Source organism: Natator depressus, chromosome 4 (assembly GCF_965152275.1).
Source record: "Natator depressus isolate rNatDep1 chromosome 4, rNatDep2.hap1, whole genome shotgun sequence".
Lineage (NCBI taxonomy): Eukaryota > Metazoa > Chordata > Testudines > Cheloniidae > Natator > Natator depressus.
The window spans coordinates 64,351,846-64,368,989 of NC_134237.1; the positions used below are offsets into that span (position 1 = coordinate 64,351,846).

Genomic DNA, 17,144 nt, shown 5'->3' on the forward strand with positions numbered 1-17,144 from the left:
CAATTAACAATTAGCAGCTATACTTCTGCAGCCCTTGAAAAAATTCTACTCCACTCACTCACAACAAAGATTTTGGGTGGGCTTTTTTGGGTGTGTGTGTGAATTAAATCAAATATTTTTTTTTCTTTATCATCAGTTTTCACTGTATAAAGGAAGCAAGTAAACTTCACACCTGAAACAATGGTCAATTTTCATGTTTTTTAAGGCTAATTTAATAAATGTAATAAATGTAAGAGTTAGGTATGTTGAAATAGCCTTTGTCTGTATAAATCAATGACTTTTAAATAAACATAATAAAGACCACAAGGTGAATTTAGAAATGAATTGCTAATTGTACCATACAAAATAATGTGTATTAATTCTCTTTTATCTATCAATTTCATTTGCAAACAATGGTCAGATGAATCCACAGACCTAACTTGAACTGTTACACCAGTTCATTTCTTCCATAAATACTGAATGACCTATACAAGCTAAATCTCTTCTCTTTTGTTCATTCTTTGTATTGCTTTTAAAGTACAGATCCTAGAAGGGAACAATTTAAAACTAGAGGCAGATAAAGTCTTAAGGAAGGTTTCTATCTGTCTCATGTTCTTCCTGTAAAACCAAATTGCACTCTTTCCTTCTTTTTGGGCGGGGAGAAGGGACATAGCAATGGGAAAGAGGACTGAAAAGTTCTGCAAGGTTATTTTTGCAGTTTCCAGCTAATGCTCTCCTCACCATTAAGTACTTTAGAGAGTTAGAGTGAGCGTATGCCTCCAAACTCTGCTGCTCCTGCACAAGCTGTGCTGCTACTGGCTGCTCAGAGTGTCAACTGGATACTACAGTTACTGTCAATTGCAGTTGCTCCACAGATTCTCCTCCTCCTCAGAGAAGACATCTGCTCTTGGAAGTCTTGATCCCACAGGGTTGGGGCATATTAGCTTCTTTTGGTCTAAGGTAGTGTGCTGTGATGCTGCTGAGCCTTCTATAACTGTGTCCTTAAGCACCACCTGAAATGACTTCCCCCTTAGCTTACATTACCGCTGAGAAGCACTGCTCCCTATATTATAAACCCATCATTAATATTTTATTCACTAATGTGTGTGAATTGGCATAAATTATCATTTTCCTTACCCAACTTTCAGTAGTATTTGTAAAATACTAAATTGTTGTTTATTATCTTTGAACTAGACCACATTAGCTAGTTGGATATACAACCCAAAATTTAACTGTATCTCTTTGTTGTTGTTTTGACAATGATAGACACAGAATTTACTGCTTGCATCATCTGATTTGCAAAGCAAAATTTCATGATTTCTAATCTTACAGGATTCCTGAAGCAAAGTGATATTTTTTTTTAATGTGCTGATTTGCACTTGGTTCATAGAATGTGCTTCCAGTCTTTCAGCTATTCCACAGCAGTGTGCGAGCCTATGCTTTGGAATGAAGTTGGAAGCCTTGTGAGTTTTTTGAATGCATTAATTCTTCCCAAAGGGCTTACTTTTAGGAACTCTTACAATGGTGTATTTCCAATCTCTTTTTATAACGGCTCAGTTTTCAGAAAGTTTGGTGTGAACCAATGAATATAATTTCAGAGTGGATATTTCTCCTAATATCATCTACACAACAGAAAGAGAAGAATGAAACATTTCACACAGAGAATATTTAATTTTACTCAGCTCATGAGCCTTCCCTCACCAGTGGGTTGATTGTTCATTCTTTCACAGATTGAGGCAGGTAACTGTATGATGGTCAAAATGCTTGTTAAAAAGATTAAAACAGCTAAAGAGTTAGCGAGAATCCATTACAACTAGTTCATTTAATATTGCTTAGAAACATTGTACAGCAGTGTAATGATAGACTTTAATTTATTCCAATTATCTTTTGTTCACTTAGATTTATGAACTGCGGAACTGAAATAATCAGCCCTTGTGCTCCTTAGACTTCTAAGAACATCCTTTCATGGGCACTGCAAAAATAATCTTTTTGCAGCCATCCCACACACTAATTACAAATGTCTATTTTTATGATAAGGAACAGATATTAAGAGACAACATAATTGCTTGTATTGATCTATCTTAGCAGGAAGGGTGGTTCATTTAATGAAATTTTCTTCAAGGTAAATATATGGGGCCAAAGACTGAAGCCCCTACTCAATTTTTACAGGCAAATCTCCAAAGGGAATAAATTGGGTGTAGGTTTGTCTGAGTAAAAACTAAGTAAAACAGAATAAGGACCTTGGGATTTCTTCTACTACTACTACGTTCCAACTTAACTATTTGTCTCCTTGTATGACCATGGTATCTGAGTGCCCTTGGCTGCAACAGTGGGATCTACTTTCAGGCTGTGCACTCTGAAAATGTGGATAGAAGAAACTATATTTTTACACAGATGCACACACACACACACACACACACACACAGAGCATGTGCTCAGGCATGATTTAACTGAAACCAGCAATGAGCCAATATGTTACATGTACTAACAAAGTAGCAGTTGATAACAGGCTACACATATTTTTTCAAGATTTGCAAAATGAAAAATAAAAACAAAAATCCTCCATTGACGACCATACACTCCTAACACCAAGCCCTCATTTATTTATAGATTTGGAATCACTGGTGCCTTAGTGGGTTGTACCACAGTGTCCTTCCAGCTTGCGATCTGCCTGAGATGGAATTCTCGGGCACTGGACTCAACTAGTAGATCTAGAGTCTCAGTAAACAGTGCAGAAGTCACTACTCGGTTCTGCTGAAGTCAATGGAACTTTTCCTTCAGTAACAACTTCAAGCATGGGTCCTTCATTTTTAAGTCTCAAGGGGGTGAAGGTCTTCTGCTGTCCCTTGGAGGAACTCCCACATACATGACACCACCTGTCCCAATGTAACTAGCAGGGGGACCACCCAAGCCATAAAGTGACATGAGGATTATGGGGTTAAATTCACACGATTTTCAGAGGCTCATCAGGGAGTGCTTCCCTGACCTTAGAGTAGTTGAGGAAATCTTATGCTTCCTATCTGCATTGAGAAAATCAGGCATGGATTTGGTAACTAGAAAAAAGGACAAGGTATTCTGGAGATATTAGAGCTACCTTTAACAACAGACCTACCCTTTATTGTATGGTTTGCTTTGGTGTTTAAAGATGGTTAACTGACAAGAAAGCAATGTGGCCAGAGTCTGGTAGCTTATTTAACATTATTTTACCAGGGGAGAGGAGTAGTTTGACCAGACTAGAGGGAGAAAGGCACACCCTGTGCTCTTAGCCATGCTGCAAGATAGAGTAGGGGAGTCACTCAGCCCTTCACCTCCCAATGCTCATGGCCCTCCTCCTCTTCCTTCTCCTCTGCATGATCACATTCATCTTAGAGAGAAGGAAAGGTGTCTGGGGGTGGCTTCAGAGACAAAGCTGGACAGTTGCTCCACCCCCTCTTGGCACTCATCTGGCTAGCTTGGGGAGTGAACCAACCAGGTTTGGTCAGCTCCTGAGGTCTCTCCCCAGGCCCTGGCACAATCTTTGCTGAGGTCTAAATGGCTCCTACTCACTCTCCTCGGTACTTAAGTGGCCTGAAAATGGCATACCTGGGACTCCCACTATGCTGTCAGCTAAGCCATATCACCCCTCAGTTAAAGAGGAAAGTTTGGGAAGAAATTTTCTCTCAGGACAGCATGGGCCATTGCTCTGAGGATTTTCAGTTTTTGTTGTTTTGCTTTTTACTTACTCACAATACCTGGGAAGCCTTTTTGGGTGGGATGGGCTTTGAGAGTCAACACAACATTTAGCTGGTGTCCAGCATGGGATTAGTGTAGCTGTCAGTTGACCAGCTACTGGGATAAACCTGAGCACAGGACTCAAAGCATTGGCTAAATTCACTTTTTGTAGAGCGAGAGGAAGCCTCTTCAGTGTATCATTGGTCACAGTAACACCCCCATTCCCTAACAAGAACAGGAGGAATCAGGAGGATATCTGTGGCTGGGTAGACCTTTAGGATACTAAGCGATTGAGCCTTGTTTGTGTTGTTGGTGTAGCATTAAGTCATATTTTCCTTTATTGGACCACTGTTTTGCCTGATGGAATTTGTCATACTTTTCACCCTAGCATTAATTCATATCAATAAAAAGTTATGGTCTGCTGCTTAAACCCATCTACTGTGTGTTGTGTCTGCATTCATCTGTGTATCTGGGTCAAAAACCCTTGAAATAAATTCCAGATTCCAGTTCTGGATTAGCTTTAGAAAACACATTACAATAATGTTCAGACAGCCATTAACCCAGTCCTATCTCAAATATTATTCTCAGAGAATAATCAGCAGCACCCAGATTAATTCAACTATTCAGTGAAATAGACACAAAGTTTAACTCATTTCCCCCACACCAATCAATTTTCTCAAAACTTCAAAAGTCCACACCTCTTGGGAGTCTTTTAAATGCTTAAAGCTTTGAAAACTATAGGCCAATGCTCATTTAGGTGAATGTTTTAAGTACAGTACACAGTGGACAAGTCTTGCATAATTCATTTCTGTTAATGCTGGTAAGGAGCAAGGAATACCTTTTAAATGACAAATGGATAAATGTAACAACTAATTTTATATGACATTTTTTTAAAGAGTAACTTAGAAGCAGTGTATTTTTCTTTTTTTAATGTAAAATTAAAACCAGTTAACAGCTAGGGTTGACCACACATCATTCTGTCCGTGTTAGTCTCATTCAAATTAAAATATAAAACTCATCTGTATTTACATGAAGTTTTAAATAAGTATGTAATTGTGTTAAAGGTAAAAATGAGACAGAACCAATAGTCCACCATTGCTTTACATTCATCACTTTCATTTATGTACATTTATATACAAACATAGACATATCCCTCTCCTACAAACCTCCTTAGCCTCTGTACTTCACAAATAAAAACTCATTAGAAAGTTTAAATGATATCACCTACATCATGCTCTAATTTACACAAGATGTATGACATCTTTTGAGAGCTACAGTCTTTTCACAAGACAATGTCAGATGGCTCAGAAATGCCTCTTTTAAAAAACAAAACAAAAAACCTCAGACTTGAGTTGCCACAAGATAAACTCAGATTTGTCCTGGACACCAATTTGGTAAAACATGCACATTCTGTAATCTGCCTCATCATTCAAAGAATTAGTTTACAAGTGACAAATGTGCGTACCTCCAGAAGGTTTTCATTATGATGGAAAACTCTGCTCTTGCATGGTCAGTGGGGACTGAATTCTAACAAAGCAAAGAGGAGCTCCTGAACAGTTAAGTTAACCATATCAACTCACTCAGCCAGTGGGGTTATTTCCTTTGTAGCTGTCTCTTGCTATTCAAGTTCATGACATGTTCTCCTGGTTGGTTTATACACAAAAGGATAATAAGCAGGAAATCTGATGTTTGTTACTTAACGTCCTTAACACGCTTGTGCTGTTATTGAGTATTTTCATAGCTCACTGATGACAGGTTAGATTTAGACAGTTTTTCCATACCACTACTAATTTGATGGATTTCTCTTTTGCAGTTAATTTAAAACCTTCCCTGACACACTGCACATATAGTTCATTTTTATTTAAACAAAACTTCAAAGTGTTTGAAAGTCAGGCACAGTGGAAGGTGAATTCTTTAAATAATGAACAAATTTAAATAGATTTACTCCAGAAAAGTAAAAGAAAAATATACATGTGATCTCTGTCTGCATCATTGCTTTTTTTTTTTTTTAAATACAAGATGCAGTCAGAGTTGGTACAATTTTAACAATCAAAATCCAGCTCTTTTTAGTGTCAAATTCCTTGGGAGCTAAAAGCTCCACATGCATGACCAAGGTCAGGATTTGTTTTATTGGAATGAATATTGGGAGAATTTGCTGAAGTATTTGAACTATTGGTAATCAAGATTTTTTTTGGTGAAAATAATATCAAGAGAGAGGAAAAGGCAAATAATTACCTCTTTGATTACTAAATAGGAAGAATTCATTTTCTACTCAGGATCAAATGCATTTAATGATACTCTAAAAAGTATACTGTCAAACTATTTGCAAAAAACAATTTTTGATTTTAAACACTCTATTAATTAAAAATTAAGGGCACTATTTGCACTTTTAGAAATTTGAAAATGGCACATCCTTCAAGGAGTTTTTTCTAAGCATGAGGAGGGTTGTCTTTTTGGAAATATATTTTAGGGCATTTCCAATGCAGCACAAACCAATCAAACTCTGGTGAATTAATTTCATTGGTTATATACATAAATCAATTATGTCAGCATAGGAAAAATATTATAAGCCCTTTTGAAACAGTAGCCATTTTATTTTAGACTATTTCTTGAAAAGAAAGTGCAAAAGAAATTAGAAGTTAGAGAAATCAGAAGCATCAAAAAATAAAATAAAATTCACTAATCCTAAAAGTTCTGTTTCTTTCTATTTTATGTTGTCACTCCTTATCCTATTTCATTCTTTCAGTATTTCACTCCATTAATTTAAAATTTAATGTGTACAATTCAATTTTTAGTTTTCTCTCTCTTCTTCTTCCCTTTCATTCTGTTGGGTGTATTGCAAAGCCTGCTGAAGCCAAAAGAAAGATTCTCACTGACTTCAATCGGCTTTGGATCAGGCCCTTTGTCTTTTCCCATTCCCATGTCACTGTTGTCTCTTGAGTAGGAGTATGGAGGTTAAATTACCTCTGTATTTAGCACCACTGAAGCTACTGCTGGAATACTATGTCTAGTTCTGGTGTCCACAGTTCAAAAAGGATATTGAAAAATGGGCAGAGGTTCAGAGAAGAGGCACAGAAATGATTATAGTATTACACTCCAGGAACTCAGTCTACTTAGCTGAGCAAAGAGAAAGTTATGGGATGACTCCATCACATTTTAAAAGTACCTACATGGAGAACATTTTACGGTGGGCTCTTCAGCATAGGAGACAAAGGTATAACAAGATCTAATGGCTGGAAGTTGAAACTAAACAAATTCAGTCTGGAAATAAGAAGCAATTTGTTTAACAGTAAGGATAATTAACCTTTGGAACAAGCTGTGGTGGACTCATCATCAGTGGTCATTTTAAAATCAAGATTGGTTGTTTTTCTAAAAGATATCTTCTACCTCAAAGAGGAATTAGTTCAGGGAAGTTCTATGTCCTGTGTTACACAGTAGATCAGACTAGATGATCATAGTAGGCCCTTCTGTTCTTATATGTCCATTTCCATATTTCTGTTTCCTGTTCTGACTGTAGGGAAATTAATGTACCAAATTGAAATGTTACCTCTGTTCCATTGTACCTTTCCACTGTAAAAATCTGCACAAGAAATATTTTATAGTTATATTGAATTTTGGCCCAGATAAAGTTGGTAGCATCTCTTTAAATAAATGTGTCTGCCTAAATAGTGTAGGATCTTTTTGACTTTCATGAAACAAAATAAATATATTTAATATTAATAAGGTTCATTAATAAGATGGCACAATATGTGCTTATCTGAAAAAAATGTTACAACATATACCTATATTTAATTTAGAAAGTTGACTCAGTCTTTATTCTGACAAAGCTTTTTACTGGTAGCCATGCTGTGGGATGTAAAAGAACACCACATTTTATTGTTATGCTTAAGCTATACTGCTTAAACTGAATACAATTAGCAACATGTAGAAGTGCCCAACAGGATCCATTAGTTGAAATATTGCCCAGGAAGACAATTAAATCAATCAGTCCAGCACTTTAGGGTAGATCAATGCCAGCTCTTTCCTTTAAATGTTGCTCTACATTGTGGATTAAGGGTTTGTGGGCACCTGTCCAGGTAAGAACCACCACCACTGCATGCCATTAATGACAGAATTCAATAGAAACCGAGTCTCCCCAGGGCATTAATACAGAAATAAAAAATTATGTTCCATTAATACTAGGAGAAGTGCTTCCTTACTTGATTGCTACTTTATATAAATAGTGGCCATTGGCTTTAAAGTACTACTACTCCAAAATGTAGCAGACATGGTTTAATGATTTTCTAAGCACGCAGATAAGGACTGTTTGTGCACTTATTCAGGGATAGTGTATACTCATGTTTAAATCGATTTAATTAAAGAAATAGGTGCACAGTTATGGTACTTGGAATCATAATTTATTATTCAAATGTGTTAATTTACATTTACTATATGTTTTCATTTACATATGACAGGGTGATAATTCACTTGTTATCTAGGAATTACATGGAAAATTAGACATTTTGCCTTTTAATGTGACAGCATCTTCAGGAGAACTGCAAAGATGTTTTCTGATACAAAGGACCATATTGAAAGGTATAGGGAATATTTTTACTTTTATGAATTTCAACAGCTCAGTCTCTATCCTACTAATTTGAATTCAGAAACTGACAAATATTTTTATTGATAAATTTCTGAATTTCACATTTAAAAGAAAGCCAATGCCAAACTTCTAAATATATATTTTAAAAAGGGAGGATACATATTATTTGAAATTGTAGCTGAATCTCCCTCAGGGTGAATGATGCTTGTTCATTTATAGTGAAGGTATTCCTAATTAAAGCAGTTTTGTACAAGTATCCAAAACCTTCGAAACTCAGAGTACTAAACAAACAGCTCAATTATTTGCAACACTGGTTTGAAGTAAAAGCAGGACTAGGTTATTCCGGGGCTGACCTTACATTCCTTGAGCACACAAAGCTCCCAATGAGAATTAATGCAAGTTTTGGAAGTGTGGAAGGAATATGTGACTTCTGCATCTTCTGTGGACTGAAGCACTAGTAACTGCTATAGGCAAATTTGGGGGGAAAAAGCAATTTAATACACCTGCTAACATACCCGGAGAAAAAATTAGTATAATTAAAATTGACATACATTTACATATACCATTGGTTACAGCACTTGGTGATGGTGTGGGGACAACACCATCACCAAGCCCTTCTCCCTTGAAGTGGGTGGGAGGGAGAGATTGGAGTGTGGGTGGAAACATGAGATTTCTTTTCTCGTTTCTTTCTCATTTAAAATATTTCCCTCCTTCCCTCACCTCTTCACAATTTCTCTTTCCTCTCTGACTAACCCATGTCTCCATAAAATCCAACTGGCCACTTTCTCCCATACCTGGTATATTCATATTACAGGCAGAGTTTATATAGTCTGTAGGACAAATAAGCATAGTTCGTGAAATGTATAGGCTCCAGTGGTTCAACTAGTGGATTGTTACACTTCTTGAGAGAAGCAGCTAGAGTTCATGAAATTTACCACCTCTTCCAGCAGAGATTGTAATGAGCTCCCACTAACACCTCCAAGAGGTGTATTTTTGTCATGAAGAAACAACAGGAAACTCACTATACAAGAATTAATGCACATTAATTTGTGAGGGCACAATCAAGAAAGCAATTGGTGACATCTAATGTAGTCTATGATGCTCTATGGTTATCAAGACACCCAGGGCTCAATTCTGCATTGTCAATGGGACTTTCAAGTTTGTGTGCAGTGCACAGCAATACTAACAAACTGGTATCTGTGACCTTCATTCAAGGAAGAATCCAGACTCCACAAATAAATCAAATAACCAGAGAACACTCAATCCCAACATTATTCCATGTGTGGAGCCCTTACTGACATCAGTGGAAGTTTTCAATATATGACAAGATCAGAAAGAGATATGCTGGTACATGGCCAAAGTCTGACATACTTAGTCTATACTCAGCAAAACTCCCACCGAAGTAGGCCCATAGAGAATAACTTTATAACACAGTAATAAATGTTATCATTACTGGGTTTTCTTCAAACAATACAGTGCTTTCTTTACATGAGATGTCATGGCTCATTTGAAAGTTAATTATAAAATATTATGACTCATATGGACTTACCTAATATGGGTGATGATTAGGGTTGTAGTTGGAATGAAAAAGTCATCCACTCTATCAAACTGTTTTCCCACGGGCTGAGTATGGATTGTGTGGTGAGCAATACTCCCACTGGCCTGTGTTATTACCTAGAGTAATAATAACAGTATTACATGCTTTAAAAATACGCCAACAATTAGTTGGAATTAATGGGGTTTGATTCAAAATAATAAGCAGGTTTAAAGATACCCTCTCTGCCTCAACTCCACCATTGTCAGCACAGGAATGCTATTATATGCAAGTCAAATTTAATAAATGGTAATAGTCCATCATCAGTTGCCTTTTTATTCCACTCCTGTTTGCATTAATTTTTGGCTATGCTGATAAAGAGCAGTTCAAAGGACAATGGAGTAAAACTAACTGGTATGACAGATTTTGGAGAAACATTGTGTCCAGGCTTTAACCCTGTTGTAATGATTGGGCTTACACATTTATCCTAATTGTAAGCTCAATTGTAAAAGTGCATAAAAATTATATAACGTTACTGTAACCAACAATAACAAATGTTGATGGGAAAATGTGCAAAGTAAGACACAAAGACTGAATTAATACAAACAAAAAAGTCCGACTAATATAATTCAAGGACCGTATTAAAATTATGACCGGTAAACAAGATAAATTAAGGATCAGAAATTAATGATCTAAATTGATGTGTTGGAAATTGGGCCTAACTGGTGGATAAAATGATGAAGGCTACTCTACCCATCAATTTCTTTTGGGGTACTTAAAGAGATTTTGGAAAATAACTGGCTACTTCACCATCATGGCTGCTACCCCTACCATGTCCTGGGACCCAGACCATCTTCATCCTAATCCTGGAGATATAGCCTGATCAGGCCAGAGAGGGACCCAGATGACACCACCACCTCCACCAGTTCTGGAATGTGAGATTTTGTCTTTCTTCCTCACACTCCCTATGTGTTCTTTTCCTTGCTAACCTTATTTCCTGTCTGTGACCAAAAAGAGGCAGCTGAAAGCAATGCCCTACAGCCTGATTCTGGTACAAATTTGCCAGGTCTCAGAGTGGTTAATAAGACAGTATGCTGTAAGGTTCCAGCAGTAAGGTTCCAAGTGAAAGTCAATATCAAAGACAAACTGAATTTTCTATCTTTGCTATTCTTTTCTATTCCCTTTTTGTTTGTTTGCCTTGTTTTATTTCTTTAGGAAACAGGATTAGTCTTTAACAGCAGCAGCCTCTAATGCTCCAGACCATCTCAACTCATTTCTTCTCTTTTTCTCAAGAGGACAGTTACAACCATCTTTAATACCATCTAAGAGACTGTCAAACAAGATGTTTTCCACCCTTCTCAAATTCTCTCCAGCTAAAGGAAAGGAACAAGGACTGTTGTTAAAATAAAAGCCTCACTTAATACTTTGCATCTCAAATGCTTTAACTGTTTTTCCTTTTTTTCTGTGTCATTAATAAAAGGTTAATAAGATGTTGAATGTTGTATTTGCCATGGTACTAAGCAGGCTAAGGTGTTTGTGTACCAAACCTTCTTTAACACTGTTTAATATTGCACAGGGTTGTGTAACACCTTTTACTTTTTGGGCCATGTCACAGGGCAGGGTTCCCTCACTGTCCTTACTGCCAATAGTCTTCATGAACATAGAACTCATGGCAAGTTCAACACCTAGTGCTTTATTTACAGTGTGAATATAAAAACAAGTACCCCACTGCTTGAGGTTCTTACATTCTCCCAAGGCAGGGTGTGAGAGAGGAACAAGATCGCACCTCTCTGAGATCCTAGGCTTCTTTCTTTCTTCCAGCCTTCCCCTCTTCCTGTCTCTCTCTTAGCTGTCCTCAGCAGATGAGCTGAGGAACCTTGTTAACTGGTTAATCATTCAGTCCTTAACTAATTATTTCCCTAATTTGCCCCATGTGGGGATGCTTAGCGAATGCCCAGCCTGGTGAGTCAGCCTAAGGCTACACTCACTGTCACAGGCCCATATATTCCATCTAAATTAGTACAACCACCCTCATGCTTACTTTTTATTCTAGTACAGTTTTCTTAGGCCAAGGTCAAGGTACCAAGATTTTTTTTTTTTTTTTAAATGAGTGCCTGAAATCAGGCTGCTGAATCCACAATGGGGCATCTAAATTAAAGGGCCAGATTTTCAAAGGGCTTGTCTACACTGGCAAGTTTTGTAGCCAAAAACACCCAGTTTTGGTGACAAAAAACTTCCACCCCTAGAGACTTGTCTTTTCCCCTCCCTTTATTGTGACAAAGAGCCAGTCTAGACACTGCTGACTGTTTTGTCAACAGAACTAGCTTCTGCCAGTATCCCACAATGCCTGCCCTAATTGTGTACCCAGTAGTTCACACTGAAAACCACCCCACTTGCTTAGGTGCCTACACATGAATTTAGAAGCCTTAGTTTAGGCACTCATTTAAAAAAAAAAATAAAAAAAATCTTGGCCTTTATCTTTGTACAGCAAAAAAGAGGATGTATGGGGGAAGATTCTGTAAAGCAGTAAGAAAGGAAAAGGTAAAATGAAATAGCCAGATACCCTGAAATTATAGTAAAAAAATGTCAGGTAGAGCAGGAGATTACCATATTGTCATGATGTTGTTTTAAACAGAAGTAGAAAATGATATGAAAAAATAAAATTTAAGTACAACTGTTGAAATGTATTTTTTAAATTGCTCTCCAGTGACTGTACTTAGATTTGCATATGCTCACAAACATTGTAAAAGTGAAGCTATTTATTCTTTTATTTTGAAAAAAGTTCACATTATGGGTTTTTGTTAGCTTGCCCACATATCTATAAAGCCTGCATAATTTTACTGAAACACAGTTTAATAATGCTACATCTAGGCAGCAAATCAACATGCTTAAAATCCGCTGAAAGCTCCAACCAGACATTCAGTCACAGTCAGTAGCAACACATACAATCTACATTCAAAAGATATGCAGCTCTAAAACATGCTATTCTTGTAACCTGTGTCCCACTGCCATTATCAATTCAGTAGAATCACACCTTTAGAAATGAATATGATGAAAACAACCAACTTTAGTAAACAAATTCACCGGTTATCTGAATTATTTTCAGGTAGTTCACTTTATCACCATTGTTGAGATTATTAATATTATGTTTAAATGAAGACAAACAAAAATGTTGTTATTAAGCAGATTGTCAGGTTTCCATATAATTTAATAATTTTGGAACTAGATGCTTTTAAATCACTTTTTATTTGACGAATGAAAAAGTATTCCCAGTGAAAAATTAATCTGGGTATACAATGAAAACGGTCTTCCCCAACACCATTTTGTTTAAGTGTCTTAGTTTCTATATTTAAAAAAAAACCCCACACATAAACCAAATATTTTATCTCTATTTTTCTTCTCTTGACTAGTGTCTTCCATTCTTTTTGCTCAATTTTGAGAGATGCTGAGTTCTTCTTGGGAGGTGACGAGCCTTCTAGATTCCCAGTGATGTCAGTGACTGCTCAAGATCCTCAGCACCTGCCATGATCAAACTCTATATTTGCTATTTTGTCGTGCACACAAGTATCCTCCCAGGATATGCTGATCCCATCAAGGCCCTGATTGGGGAAAGCATCCTTATTCAAGACATTAAATGTTTGCTTAAATGCTGTCCTGATTAGGGATGGACATATATAAGGGCTTGCATGCTTAGCTGAATCAGGTCCCAAACTTATGACATAAAAATTTTGAACCCAGGTCTCTAGATGGTAAAATGCCAGGATATGAATCTGCCACTGACTTGTTGTTAGTGTTGCTAGTGCCCCACTGCTTAAGGTTCTTATATTCTCCCAAGGCACGATGTGAGAGAGGAACGAGATCGTACCTGTCTGATATCCTAGGCTTCTGGTACTGCTATTTCTGGAGCTCATATGTATTCTGCATCAGCAGAGAGAGTAGTTTGTTGATTCAGCAGACCTCGATGTTTTTCAAAGAAAGACCAAAGGCTTGGTTCGGTGGTGAAGGCTTGGCAAGGTTTATTGTCAGCAAAGCACTGTGCTAGTGCCCTGTCCAATGGGTCACAGGGACACTAGCACATGTATGTCCATGACAAGGTACCAGCTCAATCAACAGCATTATCCCCTAGGCCAATACGAAGACAGCCCTCCTTCCACTCTCTTTTTATACATTGGTACAAACAAGTTACATATTAAATTCCATATGTTGTTACCACCTTTGTACTTTGTAGTTCAAACAAAACATCCTCAGCCATTATCCTGTCATCCCATCCTTATCTTTACAGGAGGTCTGTGGTTTCCTGTACCACCATCTTAGGAATTTGTTTACATACTGTTGAACACTCTGTGTTCCTATGCCATTCTCTCAGGTCAGGGACATGCTTACTAGTTAGCTGATACCGAGTGTCACTATTCTGACAAGGTCTGCTTTGATTCATAACCTTTCTTTAGTTCATATTTTAAGCCGAGGGCTCCAGCAAGACCTGCACTACCCACTGACATTTGTTAAGCTTGAGTATTAGCATCACTACAATGATTCACAAAGTATACTGACCTGCAATGTCGGTGAATTCTTCTCCATGTTTCCCCAGCTGAGCACCCATACCTGATCATGTGATTTGTCATAGTGTAGTTTCACTGGAACAGGGTCTGTGCTTACTGCCTATAGTATAAAAAAAAAAGGTAGAAATAATCACTCTTTTTGATTTCGGAAGAGAAAAATAAAATAGAATAATACAAGAAATTATGACTGAATGAGATCTTCGAGATGCCATAAGACCACATATAAAAATCAGGCTGCCAATTGTTGAAGCAGGTCTCTGATTAATTTGAAGCTATTGTACTTCTGCTTAAATAGTAATCTTCATTATTTGCATGACATGACAGATATATGTTCACTCAGCATCTGACTGTATACTATACTGGAGCTACAAAGAAGCTCAAGACAAAAGTGGTAAGTCAGCCAAAAGTTTATTTAACCTCCTTACCACAGTGTATATTACACTTAATGAATATGGGTAAGACTTTTTACTGGACATTGACTGAAAAGGGAAGGGCATTTTGATAACGTATTTCGCTAAATGTTTTGCATTTCTCTCGAGTTGTGGATCAAAGTTTGAAAAATCTCCCTAAAAATTTCAGAGCTTAAAACAGCAAGCACATTTGTACAACACATTTCTTTCCCAGTTGGATTACTTAAATGACAAGGCCACCATCAATAAGGAAACAGTTTGTATAGTATTGTGTATAGATTAGTACTTTTATTAGTCAGTCAACATTTGTTAATGGTTGGTATTTAATTTACTAAACTTGAAAGAAATGACTGCTATGAAAATGTTCTTATTCTACCTAATTAGGTTCTTCTTCTACAGATCAATACTACTTTTGTTTTTAAATTCATTGCAGTTCATATTTTGATATTTTTGTATTTTTACAAAATAAGTTCAGTACAACATCTCACCAACCCTTAACAGTATTTACAATAGAGGCAGAATTGTCAAAAGTAGGTAACACCTGCCTTCTCTTATTCAGAGTGAAAATCTTATTGCACTATATAAAATGTTCTCAATTGGATGGGACAACACTGGTTCCGGGGTATTTGTGGGGAAACTATGTGGGTGGGTGAAAGATGTTCTGGTTTGGATTCTAGCTACATTTTTGGCAGCTCTGACTTTTCAATTTGATTAAAACTACTATGTGACATCATATGCAATAAGACCCCAGAAAAGGCTTGGAGCCCATCTTCAAAAAGAGAAGATAAGAGAGCTAGCTTCAAAAGCAAACAAAGAATCTATATTTTATACTTTGAGGTCATATAGGATACATCTACACAGCAATCAAAGATGTGATTGCAATTCAGGAAGGCATACCTGCATTAGCTTTAATCTAGATAGTGTGGTTGAAAGTAGCAGTGAAGATACAGCATCTTGAACCTTGGACCAGGCTACGGTTTCAGGTGCAACTGTACAGTTTGTGCTAAGGCCTGTATTGCCATGCCTTCACTGCTATTTTTAGCCATAGTAGCTAGATTAAAGCTGGTGTGGATATGCCTACCCAAGCTACATTCACATCTTTGATGGCAGCGTAGACACACCCGTAGTGTGAGATCTTCATTATGATATTACAACAGAAAACTCACTAAGCTGGAAAAAAATATGTCAGGATGCAATGTCATTTCAAGGCTGTGGAACACGTAGAAAAGTGTATTGGGCTGACTCAAAGAAAATGTATTCATGCTAGTTCAGAATTCCACCAGAACTCTTCATATAACCTTAATAAAATACAGAAATATTTAAACGTTTAAATTAATTGCAAAGCTAGAGAAAAATTGGGAATAGAGAAAAAGTAGACTTTTTCCTCCCAGTAATTGTAATAATTCACTAATGGCTGGATTCAGAGACTTAGATCCTGCCACTTCAGGTGCCTGAATACCAGAATCAGGCCACAGTGGAATTCACAAAACCTCTGCTCAGCTGCCCCCAAGTCCTACAGGGGTACAGCATCACCACGGCTGAGTTTCTTTGTGAATCTAGCCCCAAATCAATCAATCTGGAGTAATTCTGTTGGTATCAACAGTTATACCAGTGTGAGATCAGAATTTTGGATCCAGTAACATTCCCTGCTCTTTGAAGCTTTGTGATCAAGTCCTAGTAGGTCACAGAGTTCAACAGGTTAATTCAGTATAACTAATTTGAGTTCCGTGCCTCTTCAGCCCAACCAATTATTTTAGATATTTGCATGCTCTTCTTTCCTTTCTTGGAAATGACTTGTTAACAATCACACAGCTGAGAACGTATCTGAAGACTTTATAAGTGGAGGACAACAGAGCATTTGATTAAGTGACACATTGTATTATAAGTGAAGTAAAACAACTGTAGGGCTAATTTTTCTATTTTGGTCATTACAGTAGAAAAAATAACATGTGGCACTCTGTTTTTTGGTCTTGCCATTATGGAACTCTAAAGCACAGCTTGTTTATCAGTTTGTCAAGGAGAGTACCAGCTGGCTAATTAAGTGAACCTAATTTAAACTAATGATGTCAATCCTCAAGATAATGCACTAATGGCTGGATGAGACTGCAGATGATACTTAACTGTACTCCTGAGGGCTCAGAACAAGCCTCTTCTGCATCTAAGCAGAACCTGGTTTTCCTTTTGAACACACAAAATGAAGCCAGTTGTTTACTAGCTCTTTTTTAAGCAGCAAGATAACTCCTGTGAAAAGTCATTCACACTTTATAAAACTTTTATAGTACTGTTGAGTTAAGCTACTTACTGTCTAAAACAATAGCTAGACTGCTGTACTATTTAATTTGCCTCAAATTTCCATTTAGCTACTTCAA

The 17,144-nt window shown here is 37.0% G+C and overlaps 1 protein-coding gene across 2 annotated transcripts in view; it reads right to left on the minus strand.

Annotated features, from left to right (window-relative positions):
- Positions 1-17,144, minus strand: part of FSTL5 (follistatin like 5) — a 546,388-nt gene that overhangs the window by 25,033 nt on the left and 504,211 nt on the right. For both annotated transcript variants that reach the window (XM_074951085.1, XM_074951084.1), the window contains 2 exons: positions 14,358-14,465; positions 9,822-9,946 (listed from right to left, as the gene is read on the minus strand). In XM_074951085.1, the coding sequence (XP_074807186.1) occupies positions 9,822-9,946; positions 14,358-14,465 (233 nt within the window). The remainder of the gene's footprint in view (positions 1-9,821; positions 9,947-14,357; positions 14,466-17,144) is intronic.